This window comes from Cavia porcellus, unplaced genomic scaffold (assembly GCF_034190915.1).
Source record: "Cavia porcellus strain 051 isolate PalLab524CR breed Dunkin Hartley unplaced genomic scaffold, mCavPor4.1 scaffold_19, whole genome shotgun sequence".
Lineage (NCBI taxonomy): Eukaryota > Metazoa > Chordata > Mammalia > Rodentia > Caviidae > Cavia > Cavia porcellus.
In genome coordinates this window covers 64,249,080-64,260,697 of record NW_026947502.1, presented here as the reverse complement: position 1 = coordinate 64,260,697, position 11,618 = coordinate 64,249,080, and the positions used below count along the sequence as shown (strand labels likewise).

Genomic DNA, 11,618 nt, shown 5'->3' with positions numbered 1-11,618 from the left:
GTCTGGCCAGTCCCACCTACCTTTTCCGGGAAGAGTCCCCACCTCTTGGGTGTTGCCACACAGGCAAGACTAGTCCCGCTATTGGTCTGGGTGCGTCACGCGGGGCAGCACTGTACGATGGCCGCCGAGGGGAACAGCGAGGGTCGCGCAGCAGCACGTCCAATGCTCACCGACCTGTACCAGGCCACCATGGCGCTCGGCTACTGGTGTGCTGGCCGGGCATGTGACCCCGCTGAGTTCGAGCTCTTCTTCCGCCATTGCCCATTCGGTGGCGCCTTCGCCCTGGCCGCGGGCTTACGCGACTGCGTTCGATTCCTGCGTACCTTTCGCCTGCAGGATGAAGGTATCCCCGCAGACCTCCAGGGCAGTCCCACTCACAGGAGTCCCGCGTCCAACTGGACTCTCCACGGCCCCGATGAGACTTCCGACTCCCAAAAGGCATTGCCCAGATCCCCTTATAAGGAGGACCCCCGTGCCCAGTGTGCATACGCTTCTCCCTTGCACGAGACTCCTATTCGTCATTACTGGGATAAGGTCCCCTGACCCTGTGAATCCCCAAACACAAGCGTCCCTGTCATCCCAGATGTGCAGTTCCTGGCTTCGGTGCTCCCCGCGGACACGGACCCAGAGTTCTTCCAGCACCTCCGGTCCCTAGACTGCTCCGCGGTGACCTTGCGGGCCTTGCCTGAGGGCTCTCTCGCCTTCCCGGGAGTGAGTGCGGGGGGAGCCCTCCCAGAGGGCAACAATGTGGCTGCTGGGGAGCTTCATTACCCTTCCACAGGTGCCCTCCTGCAGGTGTCAGGGCTGCCTCTGGTCACTCTCTCCACAGGTGCCCCTACTGCAGGTGTCAGGTCCACTTCTGCTAGTGCAGCTTCTGGAGACTCCGCTCCTCTGTCTGGTCAGCTATGCCAGGTGGGGCTCAGTGATTGGACTTGGGCTTAGCCATAATTTAAGGAGTAGGGGAGGTAACTGCTTTCTTGCAGAACTTTTCTCACTAGCCAGTTGGGTCCCCTGTCTCCTTGACACAGCCTGGTGGCCACCAATGCAGCTCGACTTCGCCTGATCGCAGGACCTGATAAGCAACTGCTGGAGCTGGGCCTTCGGAGGGCTCAGGGCCCAGATGGGGGGCTCACAGCCTCCACCTACAGCTACCTGGGTGGTGAGGGCAGGGAGGAGGCAAGGAGTGGGGAGAGGCCCCACCTACCCCTACCCCAGTGCTGCCCCCAAGCCTAACTCCTTCACCTAGGGTTCAACAATAGCAGCAATGTGCTTGCTGGGCAGCTGCGGGGTGTTCCGGTGGCTGGAACCCTGGCCCATTCCTTCATCACTTCGTTTTCTGGCAACGAGGTGCCTCCTAACCCAGTTAGTATCTCAATGCTATTTTACTGAGGGTAGACCCCAAGGCTAACTCTTGTCCTTGAAGGGGTGGGCTGGGTTCAGCCATGCATATTGGCAGATGCCACCCTGGGCAAGTGGTCCCAGGGCTACTCCAGGAAGCTGGCACAAATGTGACGTTACCTTTGCACCAGATCATAGTATATTGGCCACTCCCAGGTTTTGCTGAACTCTGGGTCCATCCTTCGTGGCTCTTCTCCACAGATGTTGACTACAGCTGCTGGCGGGAGTCCCAAGGTTGACCTGGCTGCCAGTGTAAAGTTGTGGTTGGAGCAAGTGTGTGCCTGCCTAGGCCTGGGGGTGCAGGAGCCGCACTCAGGGGAGCGGGCAGCTTTTGTAGCCTATGCTCTAGCCTTTCCCCGGGCCTTCCAGGGCCTGCTGGACTCTTATAGTGTGAGGAGGTAAGCCCCAGACTTTCCCCCAGGGATGGGCTTGGCAAAGCAGCTGCAGCCCCCAGCCTCTTATCTACACTTGCAGGAGTGGTCTCCCCAACTTCCTAGCAGTGGCTCTGGCACTGGGAGAGCTGGGCTACAGGCCAGTGGGTGTGAGGCTGGACAGTGGAGATTTGCTTCAGCAGGCTCAGGAGATCCGAGGGATCTTTCGGACCGTTGCTGCCCAGTGAGTCCCCCCAAGAGGGTGTGCTTGCTAAAAGGCTCTAGGGAAGCTAGGAAATGGGGTTGGGATGGAGAAGGATGGTGTTCTGTCCCAATACCTAGAGCCCCAGGCTGGTTTTAGGGGCTAGAGGGCAGGCCCTGAAAGGGAGGCTCCTAACCAGGAGATCCTAACCAAAGAATAAGTATGGGTATGGCTGAATGGGACAAAAGGAGGTCAGGGTGAGTCAAGCATGTTATGGAGCTCCCCAAATCCCACTGCATGTAGATTCCAGGTACCCTGGCTGGAGTCAATCCCCATCGCAGTCAGCAACAACATTGACGAGGAACAGCTGGCCCGGCTGGCCCAGGAGGTGGGGCAGAAGAGACAGGCAGGCCCAGGGTGGCTGGGAAGGTCCTGGGACCCTGCAAGTCCTGCTGGACTCGCTGTCACCTCTCCTCCTAGGGCAGTGAGGTAAACATCATCGGCATTGGCACGAGCGTGGTCACCTGTCCCCAGCAGCCTTCACTGGGCTGTGTGTATAAGGTGGGAACATTGGGCCCAGGCAGAGTGGGTTTGAAGGACTTTGAAGGGTGGGGGACAGGTCCTGCCTATCCCAACACCTTCCTGCAGCTTGTATCTGTGGGAGGCCAGCCCCGAATGAAGCTAACTGAGGACCCTGAGAAACAGACATTACCAGGGAGCAAGGCTGCCTTCCGGCTCTTGGCCTCTGATGGTGAGCCCTTTCCCACACCCATCTTGTCCTCTAAGGGTGCAGCTCGCCTCCATGTTATTCTTGCCTCCCCTACATGCACATAGGATCTCTGCTAATGGACTTGCTGCAGCTGGCAGAAGAGCCACCACCCCAGGCTGGGCAAGAGCTGAGAGTTTGGCTTCGAGGTTCCCAGGAGCCCAGCATTGTGAGACCAGCTCAGGTGGAGCCACTACTGAGACTCTGGCTGCAAGAAGGACAGGTGTCCCTCACCCCCATATACATACTTCACACCAGCACCCCACTCCTTCACATCTGACTAAGCCCTGGCTTGAGCCAGCCTCTCCATGCTTCCTCCTTTCTTGTTTTGTAGCTCTGTGAACCACTTCCATCTCTGACAGAGTCCAGGGCCTTTGCCCAGTGGTCCCTGAGCCGCCTTAGCCCTGCACATAGACAGCTGAAGAGCCCTGTGCAGTACCAGGTGGGCACAGGCTCTGGAGGTGGGCCACCCTCTGTCCCATAGCTGCCCACCAGCAGCTGCCTCCTCTCTCTGCAGGTTGCACTCTCTGAGAAGCTTCGACGTCTGGCAGACAGCCTGAGTAGCCAAAATGCCCCATGAGAATTCCAGGGGTAGGGACTGCCTAGAAATAACATGTATCACTTGCTGTCCCTACAACTTGTCATGTGTCATTTGTTCACCCAGTCTGTTGCTCTCTTGGCCTCCTGGGCCCTTGAGGGTTGCACTAGAGTCAGCTAGAACCTCTTACTCTCATCCCAGCTGCACCATGGGGACCAGAGCTGAGGCTGACCAGGGAGGGTTTAGGAGTCTGCCTCAAAGCTGGGGGAGTTACTGCAGAAGATCTCCACTGCCAGAGTCCCTAGTGTGGAATGGGGTATCAGCCAGAGTCCCAAGAAGGCCACAGGTGAGGTCCTGGCCTTGGGGCCTCAGCTTCTGACCTAGGAGCCCAGCTAGGTAGCTTCAAGAAGTGTCTGGGCGGGGGGTAGAGGGGGTGGGGGGGTGTGCTGGTCCTGCCCCTGTACAACAAGCTAGTAATCTTAGGGAACAAAGGAACTGCTCAGAGCCTGGCATGGATTGGAGGCCACCCTGGGCCACATAATGAGTTCAAGGCCAGCCTGAATTAGAGTGAGATCCTGTCTCAAAAAAAGGGAACAGCTCAGGAGGGGACTCTAGGCCCTAGGCCTCACCTGTCCATGCAGCCTGAGGTCCACAAGCCAACAAAGGCATGGAGGGAATGAATGCTATTCCTGGGGCATTTCCTGGTGCAATCCACCTACCCAGGTATTCCACCAGGCCAGCTTGGCTGGCTCCCTTGACTCAGGGATGGGCAGTGCCTGTTGTGTGACTGGGTAAGGGTGGAGGGTGGGGAATTAGGGCAGAAGCCCAAATAGGCAGGCCCAGGGAGCGTGAGTTCGGAAGGAGGTAGACACACACTCATCAGCGCGCAGTGCCTAGACAGGCTCAGGGCAAACCTTCTCAATTACACAGTCCCAGGCATCCAGGAGGGCCCACCCCTACAATGGTGGGCACCTGCAAAAGCACTTGAGAGGGATGCCCCAAGCTCAGAGATGGTGACAGCATCTACCCACTGACACCTATTCCCAGATATCTAGTTGGGTCACAATATAGAGACATCAGCCCAGCTCCTGACCCTGCTGGCATCTCTTAAGAACCATCTACTTTGGGCTCAGGCAAGACAGGCTGAATGTTAGGGTTCAGGGCCCTTCTCACTGACCTTGATTTGCTCTCTCTGCCCTACATATGGTAAGAGCCATATCACAGACACTGGTTTCAGGCTGGCTGTTCACATTCAGCAGCCTGAGCAGGAGGGGTCTGTGATAAGCCCTTACCAGGATGACTATATTCCCTGGCCACTCCTACCACATGCTTACACAGGCACGCACACACACGCCATCACATCTGTTCATGGGCCTGGCTGTAGGTCCGCCCGGGGCCTGCTTCTAGGTCAAGCCTGCCTGGGCAGGACTTCCTGGGAGGAGCAGATCTATTCTGGGACAACATGGCTGGTGGTGTGTGGGGCAGGGGCCGGAGCCTGGGAGCCCTAACTCTGGCAGCTGTAGCTGAAGGGATTCGAGCCTGCCAGGCACAACCCCTGGAAGTTCCTTCCACCAGCCTTGGGCCCAAGCCCTGGGAACTTGAGCCTCAGGCTAAGACTCAGGTCTGGGCTGCCACCACTGCCTCTGGGATTGAGCCTGGAAGTGGGGCCTCTGCCCCTGCAGCTGGCAATGAGCCCTACTGCCAGCACAATGCTCAGGAGGCAGTCCCAGAGGGACCCCAGCAGGTGAGTGGTAAGGCATGGGACACTGTGGGGGACAGGTTGAAGGTGGCTCATTTTTAGGTTCTCACTTGGACACTACATGGCCCAGGGCTCCTGAGCTGGGGGAAGATACTGGAGGGTAAAATGGACTGGAGAGTCAGGGATGTAGCTCAGTGGACACAAGTGCCTGCCTGGCAAGCACAAGGTCATGAGTTCAATCCCTGGTACAAAAAAAAAAAGGACTGAGAACATACAGGGGTGTGGATTTTTTGTAGCAAACTGGGAGGGCTGATGGAAACTCACTCACCCGGCCCGGGCCTCCCCCATCCCCAGAATTCCCGGGAGGAGGGCGCCCTCACTGACCTGGCCATGTACACGGCTACCTGCCTGGAGGAGGCTGGCTTTGCGGGGACCCAAGCCACAGCACTCACCTTGTCGTCAGCCCTGGAGGCCAGGGGGGAGAAGCTGGAAGACCAGGTCAGTCCCCACTCCCTCTCTACCCTTGAGACTCCTATGGGTAGCCCTCAAAACAGGGATCTGGAACCCGCCTACTGCTTCACATGTATGCAGGGTGCAAGGTGCAGTGGAGTGGGGGTGGGGCGCGCTGGCTCTTGTGAGGGTCAGTTCAGAGTTGAGGAGACCTGACTGCTGACGTCTGTTTTCTCCACCCAGGTGCATGCCTTGGTGCGCGGGCTGCTGGCACAGGTGCCCAACCTGGCTGAAGGGCGGCCCCGGCGGGCGGCTTTGCGAGTTCTTAGTGCATTGGCTCTAGAGCACGCGCAGGACGTGGTGCGTGCACTACTGCCGCGCTCCCTGCCCCCGGATCGGTAACCTGCCCCACCTACTTCCCTGTGGCCCCACGCAGCTTCCTTCCCTCTTCCCGCTTGGCCACAGAGTTTGGCAATGACTCGCAGGGAGCAGTAATGGTGCAGGGCCTCCAAATTCTCTCCTCTCGACTGTTGCCTCCCATCCATGCTCCTTTTAGCTCAGCAACCGCCTATCTAGTCTCGGGATCGCTGACTCTGGGGTCCTGCCTTGGGGCTGTCTTCTCTTGGGAGCAGGGGCTCAGATGAGGAAGTGGATTTGCCCTGGGGACCAGGTCTAGAGTTTCCCTCTGGATCAGGGTGAGCAAACAGGCACCCAGATGACCCTTTCTCTCCTTAATTTCGCTCTATAAGTTATTATTTTTATTCTCTATGGTGATATATTTTTAAAAAATAATACAAGGTCTGTTTCACTGTTTACCTGACAGGGCTTCTGGAGGGTTACCACCTGGCAGCTGAACCTGTGGATCCAGCTCTGCTGTGATCTTTACAGTTGCCACTTATTCCCTTTAGGACTCAGGATGGGGAGAGAGAAGAGGTGGTTTCCCCCCTCACCCTACTGGAGTTTTATTGGCAGTCTCTACTTCAGCCCCAGCAGCCCCCCCAACCCTGGCCTTTTACCCAACCCTGTCTCATGCTGGGGCGCCTTATGTCCCCAGAGCAGCAGCTGAGCTGTGGCGTAGCCTAAGTCGGAACCACCACGTAAACGGGCAGGTGCTGGTGCAACTGTTATGGGCACTGAAGGGGGCTTCTGGGCCTGAACCCCAGGCACTAGCGGTGAGTAACTTCAGCTGGCCCAGGCAGAGATGAGTTAAGTGAACCATGTATGTCCCTTCAGGATTGTTCTCACCCCGTCTTGGTGCACTGGCCCTCTAGAGCCAGGCTTGGCCCCTGTGCAACTTGAGCCTGAGTGAACTGCTTGCTTGTTCTATAGGCCACACGTGCCCTTGGGGAGATGCTGGCTGTATCAGGCTGTGTGGGAGCCACACGTGGCTTCTACCCACACCTACTGCTTGCATTGGTCACACAGCTACATGAGCTGGCTCGTGGTGGATGCTTTCCTGACAGTCCTAAGGTTTGGGTCCTGTCCCACAGAGGGCCACCACACAGCCATGCCAGGTAAGAAAAGACAGTGGAGGGCTGGGGATTTAGCTCAGTAGTGTAAGCGTCTGCTTGGCAAGCACAAGGTTGAAAGTTTGATCCCTGGTACCAAGAAAGAAAAAAAAAAAAAAAAAGAAAGAAAGAAAGAAAGAAAGAAAGAAAGAAAGAAAAGACAGTGGGTATGGAGGGAGTGGGCCAGTACCTTCTTGGCCCTCACTGTCCACTCACCTGCTGCTCCCATCTCAGCAGCACTGTGGAGGCCTTGAAGGCCCTGCTCACAGGGGATGGTGGCCGGATGGTGGTCACGTGCATGGAGCAGGCAGGAGGCTGGAGGAGACTAGTAGGAACCCACACCCACTTGGAGGGTGTGCTGCTGCTGGCCAGGTGAGGGGGGTTTCCAGAGGGTGTACCTGGAGGCTTGCTGCTGACCAGGTACAAAGCAAGGGCAGGGGGAGGGGACTGGGTGTTCTCCAAGGGCCTCAAGTAGAAGGAGAGCTCCCACTTACCTCATCCCAGTGCCATGGTGGCACACGCAGACCACCACCTGAGAGGCCTCTTCGCAGACTTGCTTCCCCGGCTGCGCAGCGCTGATCTCCCACAGCGTCTTACAGCTATGGCTTTCTTCACTGGGGTGAGCTCACTTCCCAGAAAAGTTGTGAGGGATGGTGGGGGGGGGGGGGCGCTTACTTGAACCCTAAGTGGCCCTGGCCCACACAGCTTGCTGACTTTATATCCCCTGCTAGCTGCTACAGAGCCGGGCCACTGCACGGCTCCTGCAGGAAGACATCATCTTGAAGTGGCTTTGCACCTGGCAGCGTGACCCTGAGTCCACAGTGCGCTGGCTGGGTCTGCTAGGCCTCAGACACCTGGCCCTAAATTGTGGGAAGGTGAGACCTGGCTGGAGTGGGAGTGGGGCAAAGTCTGCCCAGGATGGCCACTAGTCCCTGTCCCCACAGGTACGGCACATGAGCACTCTGCTGCCTGCGCTGCTGGGCGCACTGGGTGAGGGTGATGTGCGGCTTGTGGGTACAGCACTGGGTGCACTGCGGAGGCTTCTGGTCCAGCCAGGTGTGCCACTGCGGCTCCTGAGCTCACACCTGAGGCCACGCCTCCCACCACTGCTTGATGACGTGAGCAAGGCCCCTGCCCTGGCCTGTCCTTCCACCCTACCCCCAGCTGTGCCTGGCCCCATGGTCACCCAGCCCCTCCCTGGCCTTTCCCCAGGCTTTCTCTGCTTCTCCTCCCAGCTGCTCCTTCCATCCTGGCACCCTTCACTCTCTCCACTGTCCTGACTGTTCCCTTCCTTGCAGGCTCGGGACTCAGTCCGTGCCTTGGCAATTGGGCTCCTGGGTACGCTGGTGCGACAGGGCCGAGGCAGGCTCCGGATGGGACTTCATGGCCCTCTTCGGAAGCTGGTCCTGCAGAGTCTTGTGCCATTGCTGTTGCGCCTGCATGACCCTAGCCAAGACACTGCTGAGGTCAGCTGTACCACCATCTACACCTCCCTCCACCTCTGAGGGCCCCTCCCCAGGTTATAGGTCAAGGACACCCATGAGGACCTTGAAGTCTTCCAAGTTTCTAGTCTTCATCAAGCCACTCTACTTAAGCCCTCTGCCCTGGGCACTTCCCACCCTCCACCTACCCACAACCCCTTCTCTTTAGATCTTGCCACTTTCTGAATCCCTAATCCTATTCCGTTCCCCTGTGTCAGAGTTCAGAGTGGACCCTAGCCCGTTGTGATGAGGCCCTTCGCTGGGGCCTGCTGGAGGAGATGGTCACTGTGGCCCATTACGACAGCCCAGAGGCTCTAAGCCGTGTTTGCCATCGCCTGGTTAGTAGAGGAAGCAGGGGCTGGTAAGGGGGTGTGGTTAGCCGCCTACTTGGTTCAGGATTCTCCAGGCCAGTCTCCCTCCAACAACCAGACCTGGCCACCATCTTCCTGATGGGGCAGATCCACAGCTTCAATCTGTGCTGCCCTCCCCAGGGGCTTCCTAGGGAACCTCAGTTTTTTGAGATGCCTTTGTACCTTCCTTTCCAGGCAGGCTTAGTGCACCTGTCCTGCTATAGGCCCTTCTATTCCCAGGTTCAGAGATACCCAAGCCACATCCCCTGCTTCCTGAGCCAGACCCAAGGCTACCTGAGGAGCCCACAGGATCCCTTGCGTCTAGCTGCCACTGTGCTTCTAGGTGAGGCAGATCTGAGGTGCTAGTCTTTTCCAACAGGGTGCTGGAAGCTGTACCAGCCCCTCCCTTCTGGGGCATGGGGCTGGATGGAGCTCACAGATTTGTTTTGGTCCAGGCTTCCTTGTCTACCATTCGAGCCCTAGCCACGTCAACCAGGATCTGCTGGACTCCCTATTCCAGGGTGAGAACCCAACGTTTTTGAGTTGGGGTCCTAGAGAGATGGCAGTACTAGGGCAGAGTGGAGGGGAGTAAGTAGGTCAGGGCCAGGCTAAGGCACCCCTCCCACCCTTCAGGATCTGAGCTGAGCTGCTGCTTTGCTCAGACCTAGGGCAACTGCACAGTGACCCAGAACCCTCTGTTGCTGCGGCGGCACACGTGTCCACACAGCAGGTGGCGCTGCTGGCCAGCACACAGAGCCGACCAAGCCGAGGCCACCTCCTATGCTTGATCTCTGGAAACAGCTGCCCAGCCAGGCCCACACCGTGCTATGCTGACAGCCCATTCCAGCGCCGGAGTCTTGAGGGCCGATGGGGCTGCAATGGACCCTGTTCACCTGGCCCAGTGCCTGGCTTCTAACACAGGCATTGCATCCTTGTGTTCACTGGTCCCGACAGCAAGAAACCTGTGGAACAGCTTCAAATAAGGTCCCCTGAGCCTGGTGCTGGACACCAGGCCCTTGTCCTGGGACTGCCCTTTAAGACCAACATAATGCAGTGTGGAAGAGGGACAGACACCGTTTCATCCTGAGCCTCTCACCTCTTGACCACTGGGTCTTTCTCCATGTCACAACTGTTCTTCCTGCCCTCTGGAAAAACTTGGGCCTACACTGTGGCATGCACCACCTCTGACCTCCCAAACCAGAATCTAGTAGGGACACTGTGCTGCCAGAGAACCTGACCACTTCCTGGGCCTCTGCTTCCTGCCTAGCTTGGGCTATCCCACCTGTGCAAGCCTTCCTCACCACCAGACATCACTCCATTATTTAACTTGTCAGCTATTCCTGACTGCTGTCTTGGGTCACATCTCCTGAGCTTAAAAGGCATTGACCTGCTCTGCTGTTCATACCTGCTAGCCCCTTCTGTTGGTCACATGATCTCCCATGCCTAAGTGTGATCTTGTTTAGAAAACTGTTTTTTTACATACCAGGAATTGAACTCAGGATCTCACTGCTTGCCCAGTAGGTACTCTACCACTGAGCTAAACTGGACCCTTGAAAGACTTCCTTGTTTCGAATCCCTTCCTGCTGGACAGCAAAGGCTGGGAGTGGGGCGGGGGGTGAGGTATGGGGTGGGGGCACCCCATACCAGGCTGTGAGCAGGGGTGATAGTACTCAGTACCTCGTACAGGGCTGAGTACAAACGATGGGACTGGGCAGATGGGAAGAGGCCCCTCTGAGAGCTGCCAAAGCTGTGACCTCATTCCTTTGGGTGCTTGCCTGGGCAAGTCCCCTCACCCAGAAGGCCTGTGTTGAGGCATATGCTGAACTTTCCAGGCCTCATTGTGAAGCGTTGGGCTGTTCCCTCATACTGGGGGTCTTCAGGGGTAGGCATGGGGTCCTGCTCACCTCATCTCTCTTGTGCCACATGGAAATTTAAAAAAATAAAATAATATATAAATACCCATAGATTTCAGGAGATTGTCTGAGAATGCTTATGTGCAAAGTACACCAGACCTGAAGTCTGGCTTCTGCTAGGAAAACAAGTGAAGCATTGTGGGGCCACAGGTAAGGGTCAGACTGGTGGCAGGTTCAAGGTCAGGCAGCTTGAGCTGGCAAACAGGTTTTGGCCAGGGTCAGCTGGCTCTGCCTTGAGACAGGGCAAGCTGAACTATACTCCAACACACTGAATCAGTGGGCTCAAAGCTCCATCAGGATTGGCACTGGGGTCTCCATAGGTGGTCCTCAGAGCAGGTTAGGGTCAGGACAAGGGCCCAGGTCTTCATGGAGCCGGGAGGTAAGGATCAGCACATTAGTTTGGATCTTCCAGAGCAAATGCTAAGCCAGGTATGGTGATGCACACCTATGATCTCAGCACTTAGGAGGCTAAGACAGGAGGATTACTTTGAGTTAGAGGTCAACCTGTGCTACATCATGGGTTCAAGGCCAGGCTTGAATATATTGTGAGACCCTGTCTCAAAAAAGAAAAAAAACCCTAAAAAAACCAAACCAAACCAAACCAAAACAACAACAACAACAACAAAACAAAGCAGATGCCAAAATGGGAAAATGCTGGAGACCACCAGACACCAATGAAAGGGAGGGAGGGAAGAAGCCTGGATAGAAACACTGTGGACACGCACAATGGCCTTCAGGAGTTCTCAAGGCGGCCTTCTATCCAGGTGTCACTCACATGTAGGGCTGGGTGTCAGGACACAGCCTAAATGGATCCCCTCAGGAGCAGCTCTCCCCCTCAGAAACCTGTTCACCCCACCCTTCTTGCGGAACCCAGGGGTGAATATGTGACACCATCTCCATCATGCAGAGGTTTATCTGCATCCCTTACAGGGTATGGCTGAA

At 56.8% G+C, this 11,618-nt stretch overlaps 2 protein-coding genes across 9 annotated transcripts; both read left to right on the top strand.

Moving 5' to 3' along the window:
* Positions 1 to 85: 85 nt before the first annotated feature.
* Naprt (nicotinate phosphoribosyltransferase) lies at positions 86 to 3,374 on the top strand. Its single transcript, XM_003463724.5, has 13 exons — positions 86 to 343; positions 584 to 711; positions 830 to 912; positions 1,029 to 1,159; positions 1,247 to 1,362; positions 1,600 to 1,796; positions 1,873 to 2,013; positions 2,275 to 2,359; positions 2,452 to 2,532; positions 2,620 to 2,722; positions 2,806 to 2,960; positions 3,072 to 3,179; positions 3,255 to 3,374. Exons 1-13 carry the CDS (start codon positions 118 to 120, stop codon positions 3,315 to 3,317), a joined length of 1,617 nt encoding a protein of 538 aa, XP_003463772.1. The 5' UTR covers positions 86 to 117; the 3' UTR covers positions 3,318 to 3,374.
* Positions 3,375 to 3,532: 158 nt separating this feature from the next.
* Positions 3,533 to 10,727, top strand: Mroh6 (maestro heat like repeat family member 6). Of its 8 annotated transcripts, none has more exons than XM_063231179.1 (14): positions 3,533 to 5,019; positions 5,329 to 5,472; positions 5,668 to 5,822; positions 6,479 to 6,596; positions 6,850 to 6,938; positions 7,170 to 7,304; positions 7,437 to 7,551; positions 7,664 to 7,807; positions 7,877 to 8,050; positions 8,231 to 8,398; positions 8,632 to 8,751; positions 9,004 to 9,106; positions 9,219 to 9,284; positions 9,426 to 10,727. In XM_063231179.1, exons 1-14 carry the CDS (start codon positions 4,738 to 4,740, stop codon positions 9,677 to 9,679), a joined length of 2,067 nt encoding a protein of 688 aa, XP_063087249.1. In that variant the 5' UTR covers positions 3,533 to 4,737; the 3' UTR covers positions 9,680 to 10,727. The 8 variants fall into 8 exon arrangements, with proteins under 8 accessions (XP_063087249.1, XP_023418114.1, XP_023418113.1 ...); XM_023562346.2 differs by having other exon boundaries at positions 7,167 to 7,304; XM_023562345.2 differs by having other exon boundaries at positions 6,754 to 6,938.
* The last annotated feature ends 891 nt before the right edge of the window (positions 10,728 to 11,618 follow it).

Excerpts from the sequence above, each read along its gene's own strand:
- Naprt (XM_003463724.5), top strand. The coding sequence starts at position 118 with ATGGCCGCCGAGGGGAACAGCGAGGGTCGCGCAGCAGCACGTCCAATG. Across the intron at positions 1,160-1,246 it reads CACCTACAGCTACCTGGGTG|GGTTCAACAATAGCAGCAAT; the intron begins GTGAGGGCAGGG and ends TCCTTCACCTAG. Across the intron at positions 3,180-3,254 it reads AGAGCCCTGTGCAGTACCAG|GTTGCACTCTCTGAGAAGCT; the intron begins GTGGGCACAGGC and ends CTCTCTCTGCAG.
- Mroh6 (XM_063231180.1), top strand. The coding sequence starts at position 4,738 with ATGGCTGGTGGTGTGTGGGGCAGGGGCCGGAGCCTGGGAGCCCTAACT. Across the intron at positions 7,305-7,436 it reads GGTGTGCTGCTGCTGGCCAG|TGCCATGGTGGCACACGCAG; the intron begins GTGAGGGGGGTT and ends ACCTCATCCCAG. Across the intron at positions 8,051-8,230 it reads TCCCACCACTGCTTGATGAC|GCTCGGGACTCAGTCCGTGC; the intron begins GTGAGCAAGGCC and ends CCTTCCTTGCAG.